Source organism: Dendropsophus ebraccatus, chromosome 8 (assembly GCF_027789765.1).
Source record: "Dendropsophus ebraccatus isolate aDenEbr1 chromosome 8, aDenEbr1.pat, whole genome shotgun sequence".
Taxonomy (NCBI): Eukaryota; Metazoa; Chordata; class Amphibia; order Anura; family Hylidae; genus Dendropsophus; species Dendropsophus ebraccatus.
Genome location: NC_091461.1, coordinates 16,026,636 through 16,044,403, shown reverse-complemented (window position 1 = coordinate 16,044,403; position 17,768 = coordinate 16,026,636). Strand labels below are relative to the sequence as shown.

The 17,768-nt window shown below is 47.4% G+C and overlaps 1 protein-coding gene across 1 annotated transcript; it reads right to left on the bottom strand.

Annotated features, from left to right (window-relative positions):
* Positions 1-1,027: 1,027 nt before the first annotated feature.
* MLF2 (myeloid leukemia factor 2) lies at positions 1,028-15,039 on the bottom strand. The gene is made up of 9 exons (XM_069978867.1): positions 14,895-15,039; positions 6,482-6,583; positions 6,267-6,399; positions 6,114-6,149; positions 5,603-5,656; positions 5,380-5,514; positions 4,847-5,006; positions 3,577-3,740; positions 1,028-1,734 (listed from the first exon to the last, which is right to left on the bottom strand). The coding sequence occupies exons 2-8, from the start codon at positions 6,532-6,534 to the stop codon at positions 3,580-3,582; spliced, it is 732 nt and encodes a 243-aa protein (XP_069834968.1). The 5' UTR covers positions 6,535-6,583; positions 14,895-15,039; the 3' UTR covers positions 1,028-1,734; positions 3,577-3,579.
* Positions 15,040-17,768: the final 2,729 nt, after the last annotated feature.

The following is a 17,768-nucleotide window of genomic DNA, read 5'->3' as shown; positions in this document are numbered from 1 at the left end:
TATAGGTCCCATTATAAGTCATTGCGGTTCAGTGGGCATATTTGTTGTCCTTTCATGGATGGGTCTGCTGTCAAGGTTTCCATTGTGACTATGGCTATGAGAGTGGTGTGAACAGAGCCTAACAGGAGGGGTAATAACATGAAGAAAGGTTTCTGTATCTGTTCCCACTGTGGTCACTGGAGGCCGTACACGGGGTAAGGATGTGACTGGTACAAGGGTGATAAGATGAAGCAATGCTCCTGTATACCCCAGTCCTGGGAAGCTGTACAGGGGCAGATGATGGTAACAATAGGTGACTGGTGAGGAGGGTAATGACATGAAGAAAAGCTCCTGTATAAATTAGGTAAGATGCATCAGATTCAATGCAAAGTGGAGCAGATGGATAGAACAACCAATCAGCTTCCGCTTCAGGGACTTGATTGGTCGCTGCAGGCAGCCGCTTTCATTTCTTTAGCGCTGGCTTTGATACCTCTTCCTTCCCTTATACAACCTTCACTGATATCTGCTTCTAATTTCCAGGTTCTCAAATTTGTCCGATTCCGTAATACCACAATGGTGCAAAAACTGCATTAGAAAGATGTCAGATAGAAGGTGGGTTGTATTTCAATGGCATAAAATAACCCTGGAGACCCCATTACCTGCTAGTATGACCGGACCACCATGTGCCCCAGAGTTCTAACTGAACAAAGTAACACAGCTGGGGGAAGGTCCCTGGCTCAGTACTTTGTGAGATCCCTTTGTTCTAGTATTGGTAAGGACTGGGGGTGGGGGTGTCCCTGGCTCAGTACTTGGTGAGACCCCTTTTTTATAGTATTGGTAAGGACTGGGGGGGGGGGGGGGGGTGTCCCTGGCTCAGTACTTGGTGAGACCCCTTTTTTATAGAATTGGTAAGGACTGGGGGGTGTCCCTGGCTCAGTACTTGGCGAGATCCCTATGTTCTAGTATTGGTAAGGACTGGGGGGGGTCCCTGACTGACTTAGTGGTTACATTGTTGCCTTGCAGCGCTAGACTGAAATCCAGATGAAGGAACAGAACACGTTCTCCTTTTATTAATACAGTTGTACAATTATTATTAAACATTGTGAAACGAACAAAAAAAATATGTTATACTACATCCCCTACCAGGTAGAGTGAATTGGCCTTCATTGCACCCACCCACCATCAGTAACTCTGCGGTGCGTCTGTATTTCCCCTTCTATCACCATCACAGAACTTCCAATGTATCTACACCAGTGACGTGCATGCTGCAGCTCTCCGGCATTGGTGAAACTACAACTCCCAGCATACCCTGAGACCTGCATGCTGGGAGGGACAGTTTCACCCTCCCTTGAGAGCCCATAGCCTGCAGATCAATGGTCTATAAAGATGAAAAAGCTACATCTAAAGAACTTAAATATTAACTCCGACCCACCCCCACCCCTTGCAATTCACAGGCCCTGCCTCCCTCTACTCAACCCCCCTGTAACAAGACTCCATCTACCCCTCCGTATGACCCTAAAAAGAGCTTTTCACCCTCTCCCTAATGTAGCTCCTGGTTGTACGGAACCTTTTATGGAATTTCCAGAGAGAGGGTTAAAAAAAAACAAAAAAAAAAGTGCAGATGTGAGGATAAAAATAAAAATTAGGGAGCGAGGGGGAAGAGGACAGAGGTATCAGGAGATGATGCAGCGGTGAGCGGAGGGAGTGGTCCCTTTGGGAATATTCGGAATCTTGTCTCATCCGTGCAGATGTTCCCTGTAAGGAGAGAGGAGAAGGTGAGGCACATGAGACTGGTGCAAGTGGAGAGCAGCACAGAGCACCGGGCTGAGGAGCGGGAGAGGCGTTATCGAGAGAATAAGGGATTACTGATGGTGGGGGGGCCGACAGCTGGGACCACCACCGATCCTAAGAACAAGGGAGCGGTGGTCAAGCACAATGCCACTTCCATCACTTGCTATAGGACTGACAAAGATAACCGACTAACAGTACCCCCAGAGACCCCCAATCTAGTGATCAGGTCCAACCCCCATCAATTACTGATCCCCAATGACTTGTATTATTAGGATTACCCCTTTAAGGCTATGTTCACACAATGTATTTTTTATGAAAGCAATGGTCGTACTTGTCATAGAGAAATGTGTTGCATTGAAGGCCGTTGTTTGCTACAGCCGTGGAAATAATTGACGTCAATTATTTCCAGCTGTCACTGCATTGAAAATGAGTGACAAACAGCGGCCGTTCTCTGTACCTTGTGTGAACATATCCTAAAGACGCTTTTCAGAAGAGAAGGGAAGTTTACTTCTAGAAACAGCGCCGCACCTGTCCACAGGTTGTGTGTGGTATCGCAGCTCCATGAAAATTGGGCTGCAATATGAGACACAACCCAAGGACTGGAGTAGTGGCCTTTCTAGGAGAAAACTGCCATGTTTTTTTTTTTTTAACCCTCTTACAAAAAATTACATTTGCACTTTTCACCCTCATCACATTAACACTTTTTGTGATCCTGGGATCAGCTGTGATCTGTGGAGGAACCTTATAGCAAGTGTTAAATTCCCCTGCAGCGCCACCACAGGAGAAGTCAGGCATTACACAGTACTAATACAAAGGGAGCCTGAAGTCCCTATTCTCAAGATCGCAGGGGCCTCATGCAATAAGTTATCCCTATGGTGTGGATAGGGGATGACATTGTCAGATGTGACTGGTCTATATTAGGAATAGCATATGAATACCAGGGTTTCCCACCCAAAGCTTTTCAGCTATTACACAACTACAACTTCAGGACCTGCTAGGGGTTGTAGTGTTGCTGGAGAGCCACAGGTTGGAGAACGCTGCCCCAAATTTAATAGAGATATATGGGCACATATATATACGGAACAGGTTTCACTCTACAAGTCACTGTACAAACCAGCAAAATTGTGAATGCAGCTCTGGCTGTGACTGGAATAGGATAAGACGTAGAGATGCACAGCTGCTCGGCCTTATTGCAATAACGTGGAGGCGCTCTACACTCCTGGGACCTCCGATGATGAGAGAACTTACTCTTTTCCACCCACATTTCACTCATCATTAAGCCGATGGTTTAGGTGCATTAGTTAATGTAAATCACAGACATTACCTGGATCGTCATTTAGCAATTTTCATCAGAAACAAAAAGGATTTATTTTATAGAGAAGTAAAAAAAAACACAAAACTTGTAAAAACACAGAGCTCCACCTGCTGGGTAGTTCAAGGTACTGCAAAAGCCAGAGTCAATAATCTATGGTCCCCTGATGAAGTCTTTATCTCACAGGGTAATGCTGGCGCACACACTGATGGCACAGCATTAGGACACACCAACAATGTCTGATGCTAATGACACTGTTCAGCATTAACCATAAATTGCATAAGCCCAGAAAACCCTTTAAAGGGGTTATCTAGGCTTATAAAACTGATGGTCTACCCTCTGGTGTGGGTCTGACTCTCACATAATGTTCACTAGCCCTTGTCCTACTATCAGTAGCAGCAATGCAAGGACCCGCAGCGTTGGTCTAAGATTAGAGGAACCATCTAGCCTGGCAGGCGAGCTGTCCAGGCTGAAGACTGAAGATGTGCGCTCACCTATCACCAGTCGTATCTGCGGGACGGCCTTATTGTGTTGTCTTCAGGTCCCTGGATGGCGAGCTGCTCCTCTGGGCCGCCTCTCCTTCTGTATGCCAGCCCCCTCTGGTTCCTGTAACGGGAGGTCCCTCTATGCCATTCATCATCAAACTCGGCAGCGTCATCTGGAGTGGGGGACAGAAGGCAGGATTTATAAATGAAGACCATTTAACAGGCAGTAATTCTGGATACTACATGCCCCATAATGTCTTGCCTAGGCATTTTCTAGGGAGGTATGGTCAGTATGTACCTAGGTTTATAGTGACCAACCTAAGGGTCTGTTCACACCTTGTTTTACCTAATGTTTTCACTATACACCTGCAACCTGTTACTATAGTATTCATGCAAAACTGAATAAATACAATTGGCACTGCACAAAGAGTCCAGTATGCGGCAGTTTAGTGTCTAGGAATATGCAGTCACAATGCATATTAACCTGTTTATATAGTATACTGATGAATAACGCAGCAAACTCCTGCCGGGCCCATAGAGGTTAATGGAACAAACATAGGGGCTGGCAGACAAGGTTCAGTCCATGTAACATAACAAGCCGTCCGGCAATATGCTGGCATTTTCACAGGTTGCCACATTGGCAAACCAAAAGGAAGATAGTAGAGGTGACAGGTTGGCAATATAAGAAGCAGAACATGCAGGGTAAGGCACATTTAGCAATTTTTTAATTAAAATCTGCACCCAACCTGGACCACAGTGCCAAAGGGTGATGCCCAGACCAGAGCCCCAAAGGCCAAGGCAGGCCCGGACCAGAGCCCCAAAGGCCAAGGCAGGCCCGGACCAGAGCCCCAAAGGCCAAGGCAGGCCCGGACCAGAGCCCCAAAGGCCAAGGCAGGCCCGGACCAGAGCCCCAAAGGCCAAGGCAGGCCCGGACCAGAGCCCCAAAGGCCAAGGCAGGCCCGGACCAGAGCCCCAAAGGCCAAGGCAGGCCCGGACCAGAGCCCCAAAGGCCAAGGCAGGCCCGTCCCGGACCAGAGCCCCAAAGGCCAAGGCAGGCACGGACCAGAGCCCCAAAGGCCAAGGCAGGCCTGGACCAGAGCCCCAAAGGCCAAGGCAGGCCTGGACCAGAGCCCCAAAGGCCAAGGCAGGCCTGGACCAGAGCCCCAAAGGCCAAGGCAGGCCTGGACCAGAGCCCCAAAGGGCAAGGCTCGAGCCATAGTGTCATAATCAGGACATAAGACAAGTCCATTAAGGATGAATAGAAGGATTCTCTACTCACTTTCATCCATGTTGATAAACTCTTGTCTTTCCTCCCGGTCCCCAGTGCGGCGGTTGTGTGAGCGCTGCATGATGTGCGATCGTTCTCCGATGTGATGTCCGATGCTCATCTGTTCCATTCCGCTGTCTGAATCCCGCATGGTGCGCCGCGTTTCACGGATCTTCAAAGTAAAGCAGAAAAATGATATCTGGCAAGTCCGATCACTGTGTCCCTAAAGGTCAGTAGCGGGGTAGAGAATTTAACCCCGTCCCCCCCCGTTCCCCACTTACACATTAGATATACAATTACTTTCAATATTGTTTGCTATATCAGTATATACTGGATGGAACAGCAGGAAGGCATCCACTATGTCTACGGGATCCTGTAATATTCTGCATAGACTACAGAACATACCAGAATATTCCATGTTCCATCTACCCTGCCCTCATATTCACTTATTTAAGAACCCCTCTAAATAGTCCTATTCTCAGCCACTACAATCGTCAATCCCATTCATCCATGTACAATGCGTAGCCTTCTATGGTAGCACTCACCCCACCAGGTGCGCACCGCGTCTGCGATGTCTCCTGATAGACTTTAGGGGCCACGGCTCCCCCCCCCATATTGGAGTATGAGATGACTGTGGAAGACGAGAAGGTCTGACAGTTTGAGGAGCTGGTCATTTGCTCCTGAGGAAGATAAAATGAAGTTAGAAACATGTCGGACACTCCAGCAGGAGACCTCTGCAGGTAGAAGATAATATATGTATATACTCACCATACCGCCCATGAGGTCATTCATCATAGAAAACATGTCCATAAATCCACCACCCTGTGCACACAAAACATATAAGTGAATACGGGCCCATACAGTACAATGTATCACAGTCACTGATACATCCCACCCCCCAAATTGTGCACAGACTTGTGTATCCATGAGACTATCAATAATCAGCTCATTATAAAATAACATTTACAGACTAGACAATCCCTTTAAGGGGTTATCCAGGCTCAAAAAACATGCACGCTTTCTTTCGAAAACAGCACCACTCTTGTCCTCAGTTTAGGTGTGGGGGTTTTGCAGCTCGGTTCCATTGAAATGAATGGAGTTGAATTGCAGTACTACACAGAACCTGAGGACAGGGGTGGTGCTGTTTTGGCAATATGGTACCTGTGTTTTTTCTAATCCTGAATAACCCCTTTAATAAGCAGACATCCCCTTTAAGGTCCAGGTTCACTGATCCCCTGGCTGGTTTGCAATACACTGAATAATGTGACGGTTTTCTTACCATTCCCATCATGCCGAATGGGCTCAGCGCTCCCGCCTGGCAGGTACGAGGTGAGGAAGGCACAAAGAGAGAAGGAGAGAGAAGACCAGGATGAGAGACACATAGTACATAACATTTAGGGGGGTGGGGGTAGAGCGGGCTCTGAGGCGTCACCTGCATGTCACGAGGGGCCGCAGTTCTCGGCAGTGCCGGCACGCTCCCGTCCGTCAGACTCAGGAAAGGCGACATCCCAAAATTACCGGAAAACATGCGTCTCATGTGCTGGCGGTGCAACGCAAATGGATCCCTGCAGGGGAGAGATAGTAATGAGTAGAATAAGAGAAATAAGACTACCGGTGATAGAATGAGGGTGAGAGGTCAGCGCTCACATCAGGAACATGCCGGGATCCTGTGGGTCGGTGTCTCTCATGAAGCGAAACATGGCGGCCGAGGTTTAGGTTCTACCTGCAGATTATTCTTCTTTGTAGAATCTATGGAAAAGCGGATGAGAAATATAGATAATATTAGTGATGTACTTGTATCTGCTATTCACTATATCACTAATACTCCCCCCACGGGGGCTGATACCTGACACTGAGCAGCCCACCCATACATATCTGTGAGCTGGGCATTCATAGAGAGGTCTGTGCAGCTGGACCGTGGCCCTGTGGTCCTCCATCCCCGGCCCTGATTAGATTGGTTGGGGTCTGGATGTTCTGACCAACACCCATGGCTGGAATGTGGTAGGAGAAGTGCACGGCTGAGCGCTTCCCTCCCTGGCTCACTGCAGGAGACAAACTCTATAGTAAGTTTATGGAGCTCGTCCTCTGCAGGAAACTGGAAAGAGAAGTGATCTAGTGATGGACGGGGGTCTGGACACTCAGACCCCGCCCCACGTCTGTCTTCATTAACTGTCTATGGGACCACCGAGGACAGGAGAGCCCAGTGCTCGCCAATGTGCAGATGTCCATAGATAGAGTCCATCAAGTTTAACCTACTGTATAATCCTACTGTGTTGATCCAGAGGAAGGCAAAAACCCTCCCGAGGCAGATGCCAATTGCCCCCTAGAGAATGAATGGAGTCCCGGGCAGACGTGTGATGCCGCTCCATTCACCCAGGGCACGAGTGACCTCTGTTCTGGTGATCAGTGGGGGTCCCAACAGCCGGACCCCCATCGGTCAGCTAGTTGTACCTAATCCTGTAGATAAGTGGTGACAGTAATCTCCAGTAAAAAGGTCAGAGAGGTGTTCCCAAGCATCTTGGGTCAGGGGTGGGAGGGGGAGCGAGGAGGTGCTACGGCCCTCAGCACCTCAGGGGGGTGGGAACGCCTCTGTGACACTTTGTACCAGAAAATAAAAGTAAGTATATTCTGGAAGTACAGCTGGATACATGACAGGTACCATGTGTCTCTTTACACTAACCGCATCTAACAGTATCAGCAGTTTGGAACATGATTGACGGACGACAGATACCGTATAACTCCTCAGACTATAGGGCACATGGATGCAAAAACGTATCACCTCATGCTCCATGGCCTCCTATCCACCAGGTGGCACTCACCGCACTGGGTCCTCATGCTGTACTGTGTCAATACATAATATGTGTACAAAATGCCCTGACACTGGCAGGCATCAGTACCCTTATGGGCAGTGGATGAAGCCTGAAGACAGAGAAGGAGCCCTGCAGTGAGAAGAGTCCGTGTATGTGAGTGCTGTAGTGTGGAGGGTGCTCTGTGGGTGTGTAGGGCACCGTACTGTGGCGGGTGCTGTGAGGGTAAGTACTGTACTGTGGTGTGGAGGGTGCTCTGTAGGTAAAACTGTACACAGTATTCCATGTGTGGTCTGACCACAAAGAGGCAAAACTATATCTTTAGCATCTTGACTTTTGATGCATCCCATTATTTTATTAGCCTTGGCAGCTGCTGCCTGACACTGATCACTAAAGCTCAGTTTACTGTCCACCAATACCCCCTTCTCGGAAGCAGTGTTACCCAGTGTTTTATTATTTAGCACATAACTGTACTTATTATTTCTACGGCCCAAATGCATAACCTTACATTTATCCACATTAAACTTCATTTGTCAATTATCTGCCCAAGCCTCCAGCTTCTCCAAATCCCTCTGTAATTTATTATCCTCCTCTGTGCTGATTTACCAAGTTTGGTATCATCTGCAAATATGGAGATTCTACTCTGTAGCCCCTCTACAAGGTCATTAATAAATATATTAAAAAGAAATTGACCCAATATTGACCCCTGTAGTACCCCACTAGTTACTGTGACCCAACAGTGACCCCTGTGATACCAGACTAGTAACTGTGACCCAACACTGACCCCTGTGGTACCCCACTAGTAACTAAAACCCAATCTGAATAAGCTCAATTAATGACCCCCCTTTGTTCCCTCATAAATCCATGCTGGTGCTGCGTTATAAGATTATAATGATTATGATACTCCAGTATAGCATCTCTTACAAACCCCTCAAATAATTTACCCACTAGAGATGTTAGACTTACAGGCCTGTAGTTTCCAGGATCACTCTTTGACCCCTTCTTGAATATTGGTACCACATTAGCTATGCGCCAGTCCTGTGGAACAGTCCCTGTTTATATAGAATCAATATATATTAGGAATAAGGGTCTGTCTAACACAGTACTTAAAGGGGTTATCCAGCGCTACAAAAACTAGGGGGGCCGTGTGGGTGCTCCGGGAGAACGGGGAACACCCCAAATGCTCTGAACCGCTAATTAGCATATAAGCAATTAGCGGAAAACAACCTTTTACCGGACCCCGCAGGAATATAAATTACAGCTCTGGAATCATGAGGTAAATAGCGTCTGGCTCATATGAGCAGGTCCTTTGGCCCGCACCTGCTGATAGTGCCGCTTTAACTCCTGTAAAACTCTAGGATGGATACCTTCTGGGCCCGGTGACTTATGGATTTTAATGTTTTTAAGGCGTCTTCCCACTTCTTGTTGTGTTAGGCAGGTGAGATTTATGGGAGGATTTACATTATCCCTAGTCATGTCCTCTGTTATGGGATTCTCCTCTGTGAATACAGTAGAGAAGAATGTATTTAGTAGATTGGCCTTTTCCTCTTCCCCCTCCACCATTACACCCAGATTATTTTTGAGGGGACCAACATTTTCAGTTTATAGTCTCTTATTATTTGTGTGGCAATGCTTCTTTCTGTGGCATTTTTTTGCTTCTTTTATTTATTTTTTTTACACATTCTATTCTTCTGCCTATAATTGTTCAATGCTTCCCCACTACCTTCTTGTTTTAGTAGCCGGAACGCGTTTTTTTTTTTTTATCATTTATTGCATCCCTAGCAGCAAATTGGTCCCCCCCCCCCTTTTTTTTACTGCGTTTATTCCCATATGGTATGTGTCGTTCACACGATCTACCCAGAATGCTCTTAAATATGTCCCATTTCTTTCATTTCTGAAGGCATTGTCCCAGTCTATGTCACCAAGGCCCTCTCTTAGTTATTTGTTAAGAGTAATATTCTTTTACTATTATCCGCTTCATTTGCTGGAGCTTCAGGTTTCTTCTACTTTCCAGTTTATATTGGGGGTAGTTAAAGGGGTATTCCACTCAAACATAACTTTTGATATGTTGCTGGCCACGGTGAGACTAACAATTCCTTCCATACTTGTTATTATCTATTAAGTCTCCTTCCCCTAGTTCTCAGCTACTGCTTTCTGCTGAAGACAGAAAAATCTGTGTGTGAGCCTCTCTCTTTGTCTCCCCCTCCTCCCCCCTTCCTTCTAAGACGCTGATGTAAACAAGTCTGTGACTGGCTGTATCTGCAACATTGTAGCTTCTTTGTAATGTTGGGAGGGTTATTCTGAGCTCAAGTTATTAATGAACTCACAAAGAAGCTACAATGTTGCAGATAAAGCCTGCCAGGGACTTGTTTACATCAGCGTCTCAGAAGGAAGGGGGGAGGAGGGGGAGACAAAGAGAAAAGCTCACAAACAGATTATTGTGTCTTCAGAAGAAAGCAGCCGCTGAGAACTGAGGGAAGGAGAATGAATAGATAATAATTGAATGAATTGTTAGTCTCACTATGGGCAGCAACATATCAAAGGTTATGTTTGAGCAGAATATCCCTTTTAAGTCCCTCACAATAATGACCTGATTCTGCTTTGCTGCCTCATCTATTTGTCTTATCAGGAGATTTTCTGCTTCTTCCACTATACTTGGAGGGGTAGTAAGGTGTGGGTGTAGAGGGTCCTCTGTGGGCGTGGAGGGCAGTATACTGTGGGCGTGGAGGGTCCTCTGTGGGTGTGGAGGGCAGTATACTGTGGGTGTGGAGGGCAGTATACTGTGGGCGTGGAGGGCAGTATACTGTGGGCGTGGAGGGTAGTATACTGTGGGCGTGGAGGGTCCTCTGTGGGCGTGGAGGGCAGTATACTGTGGGTGTGGAGGGCAGTATACTGTGGGCGTGGAGGGTCCTCTGTGGGCGTGGAGGGTAGTATACTGTGGGCGTGGAGGGTCCTCTGTGGGCGTGGAGGGCAGTATACTGTGGGCGTGGAGGCTCCTCTGTGGGCGTGGAGGGCAGTATACTGTGGGCGTGGAGGGTCCTCTGTGGGCGTGGAGGGCAGTATACGGTGGGCGTGGAGGGCAGTATACTGTGGGCGTGGAGGGTCCTCTGTGGGCGTGGAGGGCAGCATACTGGGGGCGTGGAGGGCGGCATACTGGGGGCGTGGAGGGCGGCATACTGGGGGCGTGGAGGGCGGCATACTGGGGGCGTGGAGGGCGGCATACTGGGGGCGTGGAGGGCGGCATACTGGGGGCGTGGAGGGCGGCATACTGGGGGCGTGGAGGGCGGTATACTGGGGGCGTGGAGGGCAGTATACTGGGGGCGTGGAGGGCAGTATACTGGGGGCGTGGAGGGCAGTATACTGGGGGCGTGGAAGGCAGCATACTGGGGGCGTGGAGGGCAGCATACTGGGGGCGTGGAGGGCAGCATACTGGGGGCGTGGAGGGCAGCATACTGGGGGCGTGGAGGGCGGCATACTGGGGGCGTGGAGGGCGGCATACTGGGGGCGTGGAGGGCGGCATACTGGGGGCGTGGAGGGCAGCATACTGGGGGCGTGGAGGGCAGCATACTGGGGGCGTGGAGGGCGGCATACTGGGGGCGTGGAGGGCGGTATACTGGGGGCGTGGAGGGCAGTATACTGGGGGCGTGGAGGGCAGTATACTGGGGGCGTGGAGGGCAGTATACTGGGGGCGTGGAGGGCAGTATACTGGGGGCGTGGAGGGCAGCATACTGGGGGCGTGGAGGGCAGCATACTGGGGGCGTGGAGGGCAGCATACTGGGGGCGTGGAGGGCAGCATACTGGGGGCGTGGAGGGCAGTATACTGGGGGCGTGGAGGGCAGTATACTGGGGGCGTGGAGGGCAGTATACTGTGGGCGAGGAGGGCAGTATACTGTGGGCGAGGAGGGCAGTATACTGGGGGCGTGGAGGGCAGTATACTGGGGGCGTGGAGGGCAGTATACTGGGGGCGTGGAGGGCAGTATACTGGGGGCGTGGAGGGCAGCATACTGGGGGCGTGGAGGGCAGTATACTGTGGGCGTGGAGGGCAGTATACTGTGGGCGTGGAGGGCAGTATACTGTGGGTGTGGAGGGTCCTCTGTGGTCAGGCAGGACTAGGTGCGCAGTAATGTGGAGGAGACATGAGTGCAGTCAGATGAGTCAACTATCAGGTAATAAAGATGAAGCAGAGCCAAGTGTGCTCTACAGAGGTAAGAGGACTCTAATGAGCCAAAGGTCAAGAAACATTGGTCAGCCGGGATCCAAATCCTGTATAATGCAAAGAAGCATCAGGACCAAAACCATATATACACCCAATGGGGGAGATTTATCAAACATGGTGTACCGTGAAACTGGCTCAGTTGCCCCTAGCAACCAATCAGATTCCACCTTTCATTCCTCACAGACTCTTTGGAAAATGAAAGGGGAAATGCACATAATGTGCTTTTTTTCCCTGCACTTACTACTGCATCAAGGCTTCAGTTCCTGGATAACATGGTGATGTCACTTCCTGGATACCATGGTGATGTCACTTCCTGGATAACATGGTGATGTCACTTCCTGGATAACATGGTGATGTCACTTCCTGGATAACATGGTGATGTCACTTCCTGGATAACATGGTAATGTCACTTCCTGGATAACATGGTGATGTCACTTCCTGGATAACATGGTGATGTCACGACCCGACTTCCAGAGCTGTTTGGGCTGTGGCTGCTGGAGAGGATGATGACAGGGGGACACTGAGGGACACAGGGCACTGAGCATCCCCCTGCCATCATCCTCTCCAGCAGCCACAGCCCACACAGCTCTGGGAGTCGGGTCGTGACATCACCATGTTATCCAGGAAGTGACATCACCATGTTATCCAGGAAGTGACATCACCATGTTATCCAGGAAGTGAAGCCTTGATGCAGTAGTAAGTGCAGAGAAAAAAGCACTTTATAAGCATTTCCCATAATAAGTGTATATTGGTGATTTGTATAACTTTTGGGGGGCAATACAATAAAATTTTTCGCCAGACTTCTCCTTTAACTCAAAATAACACGTTCTCCACAAACAGCTCTAATGTCTTGGCCACTAGATGTCTCCCTCCTCTGCCTTCTGCAGTCCACTGTCTGTGGTTAGGGAAAATCTGTCTCTAGTAACAAACAGGGAGTGTGGGCAGGGCTTAGCACGTGCAGTGTGCAGGAGAGAAGCAGTCTGAGCTGTGTATCTGCAATCTGTTAGTCTGTCCGCCTCCTCCAGGAGATCCACACTGTCTCTGACAGGTAAATTAAGGCTTTCCTCCCATGTCTGACCAGCTGTTCCTGGTGTAAATACTGTATTTGTGTTCCTACACTGAGCTACCTCCTGTATGTAATCCCCATCACCACCGCCACCTAACTGGAGGAATAACAGAGAAACAGCACAGAACTACAGGACAGGATGATCCGGACTGTTAGATAATGGGGGATATGCCGTATGTATTAAATATAACAGGATGGGTTACCCCACAATGAACCCCACAAATACACTATACCAGACACCAGTATTAATATGGCTGTGTATTGAGGGACTATATGACGGTAGCTTGGGAAGCTGGACGGCCACATGGGCAATTTCAACAGCTGCCAGACCTGATTCCACTTGACCCGCGGCTAATGAGAATGTGTGTATAGCATTCAGGTACCACTGATATACAGCTATACAACATATATACTCCCCTGTGCTAGTCCTATATACAGATCACCAATATATACTCATCTCTGCTATTCCTATACACAGATCAGTGATATATACTCCTCTCTGCTATATATATACAGATCAGTGATGTATACTCCTCTCTGCTATTCCTATATATACAGATCAGTGATGTATACTCCTCTCTGCTATTCCTATATATACAGATCAGTGATATATACTCCTCTCCGCTATTCCTATATATACAGATCAGTGATATATACTCCTCTCTGCTATTCCTATATACAGATCAGTGATATATACTCCTCTCTGCTATTCCTATATATACAGATCAGTGATATATACTCCCCTCTGCTATTCCTATATATACAGATCAGTGATATATACTCCTCTCTGCTATTCCTATATATACAGATCAGTGATATATACTCCCCTCTGCTATTCCTATATATACAGATCAGTGATATATACTCCTCTCTGCTATTCCTATATATACAGATCAGTGATATATACTCCTCTCTGCTATTCCTATATATACAGATCAGTGATATATACTCCCCTCTGCTATTCCTATATATACAGATCAGTGATATATACTCCTCTCTGCTATTCCTATATATACAGATCAGTGATATATACTCCTCTCTGCTATATACATATACAGATCAGTGATATATACTCATCTCTGCTATTTGTATATACAGATCAGTGATATATACTCCTCTCTGCTATATATATATATATATATATATATATATATACAGATCAGTGATATATACTCCTCTCTGCTATTCCTATATACAGATCAGTGATATATACTCCTCTCTGCTATTTGTATATACAGATCAGTGATATATACTCCCCTCTGCTATATATATATACAGATCAGTGATATATACTCCTCTCTGCTATATATATATATATATATATATATATATATACAGATCAGTGATATATACTCCTCTCTGCTATTCCTATATACAGATCAGTGATATATACTCCTCTCTGCTATATATATATATATATATATATATATATATACAGATCAGTGATATATACTCCTCTCTGCTATTCCTATATACAGATCAGTGATATATACTCCTCTCTGCTATATATATATATATATATATATATATATATATATACAGATCAGTGATATATACTCCTCTCTGCTATTTGTATATACAGATCAGTGATATATACTCCTCTCTGCTATTCCTATATACAGATCAGTGATATATACTCCTCTCTGCTATATATATATATATATATATATATATACAGATCAGTGATATATACTCCTCTCTGCTATTTGTATATACAGATCAGTGATATATACTCCTCTCTGCTATTCCTATATACAGATCAGTGATATATACTCCTCTCTGCTATATATATACAGATCAGTGATATATACTCCTCTCTGCTATATATATACAGATCAGTGATATATACTCCTCTCTGCAGACAGCTCAGTGCTGCACCCCTCCCCCACCATTCCTAGTGACAGGCCAGCGACAGACTCCTCTCCGCCATTGCTAGGCCCGGCCCCCTCCTCCTCCGCTGCCCCCCGTTACCTGGTCACCACCGGGATCGGCTCCGTGCTCCCTATAACACAACAATAACACAGCCTCGCAGCGGAAGTGACGTCAGACTACCCTCTCTTCCATAACGGAGAGAAGCCTGTGCACTTCCTTCTTTCCCCCAGCATGCACCGCGCGGCGTGACGTCTCTCAGAGGTGTGGCCACAATAGATTACCAAGCGAAGCAGCTGCAATACCCAGATCGCCGATAGAGGACGCAAGAAACGTGTTCCAGGGGCATGCGCGCTGAATGTGCTCTCTCTTCATAGATGGACTTCATTTTATTTGGCTTTTAGTATTATTATTATTCCTGCACATTCGGTGCTGAGTTGTTTTGGGGTATTGTGGTATTGGTCAGGTCTGGTGGGGCAGTGTTATCCAGTCACAGTATGGCGGTATTGGTCAGGTCTGGTATGACAGTGTTATCCAGTCACAGTATGGCGGTATTGGTCAGGTCTGGTATGGCGGTGTTATCCAGACACAGTGTGGCGGTATTGGTCAGGTCTGGTATGACAGTGTTATCCAGTCACAGTATGGCGGTGTTGGTCAGGTCTGGTATGGCGGTGTTATCCAATCACAGTATGGCGGTATTGGTCAGGTCTGGTATGGCAGTGTTATCCAATCACAGTATGGCGGTATTGGTCAGGTCTGGTATGGCTGTGTTATTTAGTCACAGTATGGTGGTATTGGTCAGGTCTGGTATAGCAGTGTTATCCAGTCACAGTATGTTGGTATTGGTCAGGTCTGGTGTGGCGGTGTTATCCAGTCACAGTATGGCGGTATTGGTCAGGTCTGGTATGGCGGTGTTATCCAGTCACAGTATGGCGGTATTGGTCAGATCTGGTATGGCTGTGTTATCCAGTCACAGTATGGCGGTATTGGTCAGGTCTGGTATAGCGGTGTTATCCAGTCACAGTATGGTTGTATTGGTCAGGTCTGGTATGACAGTTTTATCCAGTCACAGTATGTTGGTATTGGTCAGGTCTGGTATGACAGTTTTATCCAGTCACAGTATGTTGGTATTGGTCAGGTCTGGTGGGGCGGTGTTATCCAGTCACAGTATGTTGGTATTGGTCAGATCTGGTGTGGCGGTATTATCCAGTCACAGTATGGTGGTATTGGTCAGGTCTGGTATGACAGTTTTATTCAGTCACAGTATGGCGGTATTGGTCAGGTCTGGTGTGGTGGTGTTATCTAGTCACAGTATGGCGGTATTGTTCAGGTCTGGTATGGGGTGTTATCCAGTCACAGTATGGTGGTATAGGTCAGGTCTGGTATAGCTGTGTTATCCAGTCACAGTATGGTGGTATTGGTCAGGTCTGGTATAGCGGTGTTATCCAGTCACAGTATGGTTGTATTGGTCAGGTCTGGTATGACAGTTTTATCCAGTCACAGTATGTTGGTATTGGCCAGGTCTGGTAGGGCGGTGTTATCCAGTCACAGTATGTTGGTATTGGTCAGATCTGGTGTGGTGGTATTATCCAGTCACAGTATGGTGGTATTGGTCAGGTCTGGTATGACAGTTTTATCCAGTCACAGTATGGCAGTATTGGTCAGGTCTGGTGTGGTGGTGTTATCTAGTCACAGTATGGCAGTATTGTTCAGGTCTGGTATAGCGAAAATTTTACTCACGTAATTTTACTTTCCCTGAGTCCGAATACCACCATACTGTGACTGGATAACACCCCTTCCACATCGTCCTCAGGCAGCTAAGAAGGGGTTATTCAGCTCCTCATATCCCCAACATAGGAACGCCCACCTAAAAAAAACTCAATCAAGAGTTAACCAATACAGGTACAGAGCAGGTGATAAAGAGGCATCACGCCCCCACCATCTTGTGTAAATGACTAGACTCCGTGATGCTTACAATATTTATTTAGGGCGGGTGTATATGTGCTGCATTCGGACTCAGGGAAAGTAAAATTACGTGAGTAAGATTTTCGCTTTCCACATCGTCCTCAGGCAGCACAGAAGGGAGTTAACTAGCTACCAAGGGTGGGTCAGCTGCCGCAGTTAATACCGCTGTGCTATAGGCTGGACCTCTGCTCTGTATGTCAAGTCGGTAGTGGTTCATGAATGTGGATGAAGACGCCCAGGAAGCTGCATTACAGATTTCTGTGATTGGCACTTGCGCCCTCTCTGCCCAAGAGGCGGATGTAGATCTTGTGGAGTGCGCTCTCAATTGTGCAGGTGGATCTTCTCCTTGCACTCTGTATGCTTTCTGGATTGCACACTTTAGCCAGCGGGCTAAGGAATCCTTTGACGCCTTTCTTCCTTTATTAGAACCGGCAAATTGTAGAAATAGGTTCTCGTCTTGACGGAAGTCACTCACTCTTTCTAGGTAACACTTAAGTGCTCTTGCCACATCTAGAGTGTGTAACTTGTGTTCTTCCTCCGAAGACGGATTGGTCATGAAGTTTTGCAGGAACACTTGTTTGTTCACATTTGCTGTGGATGGTACTTTTGGTAGGAACGATGGCACCGTTCTCAGCAACACCCCATCTGGCACAAACTTTAAGAAGGGCTCTCTGGAAGACAGGGCCTGCATCTCTCCCAGTCTCTTGGCCGATGTTATGGCCACTAAGAATATAACCTTGCAAGATAGCCACTTCAGGTCCGCCTGAGCTAATGGCTCAAAAGGTGCTTCCACCAATCCTCTGAGCACTGTCGTCAGGTCCCATGATGACACAGGCGGTTTCAGTACAGGTCTTAATTTTCTGAGCGCCTTGAAGAACCTGATGATAAGAGGATGGCCTGCAAATTCTCCATCTGTAAACGAGTTGATCGCTGTCATATGAACTCAGAGAGTGTTTGCTCTTAGACCTTTTAAGAAGCCATCTTGTAAGAACTGCATTACAGTTGGAAGAG

Bases quoted from the DNA above. Each gene is read 5' to 3' on its own strand.
- MLF2 (XM_069978867.1), bottom strand. From the start codon at position 6,534: ATGTTTCGCTTCATGAGAGACACCGACCCACAGGATCCCGGCATGTTC. The intron at 6,400-6,481 runs GTGAGCGCTGAC...TCTCCCCTGCAG, and splicing joins GATCCCGGCATGTTCCTGAT to GGATCCATTTGCGTTGCACC. The intron at 5,007-5,379 runs GTGAGTGCTACC...TTTACTTTGAAG, and splicing joins CGCGGTGCGCACCTGGTGGG to ATCCGTGAAACGCGGCGCAC.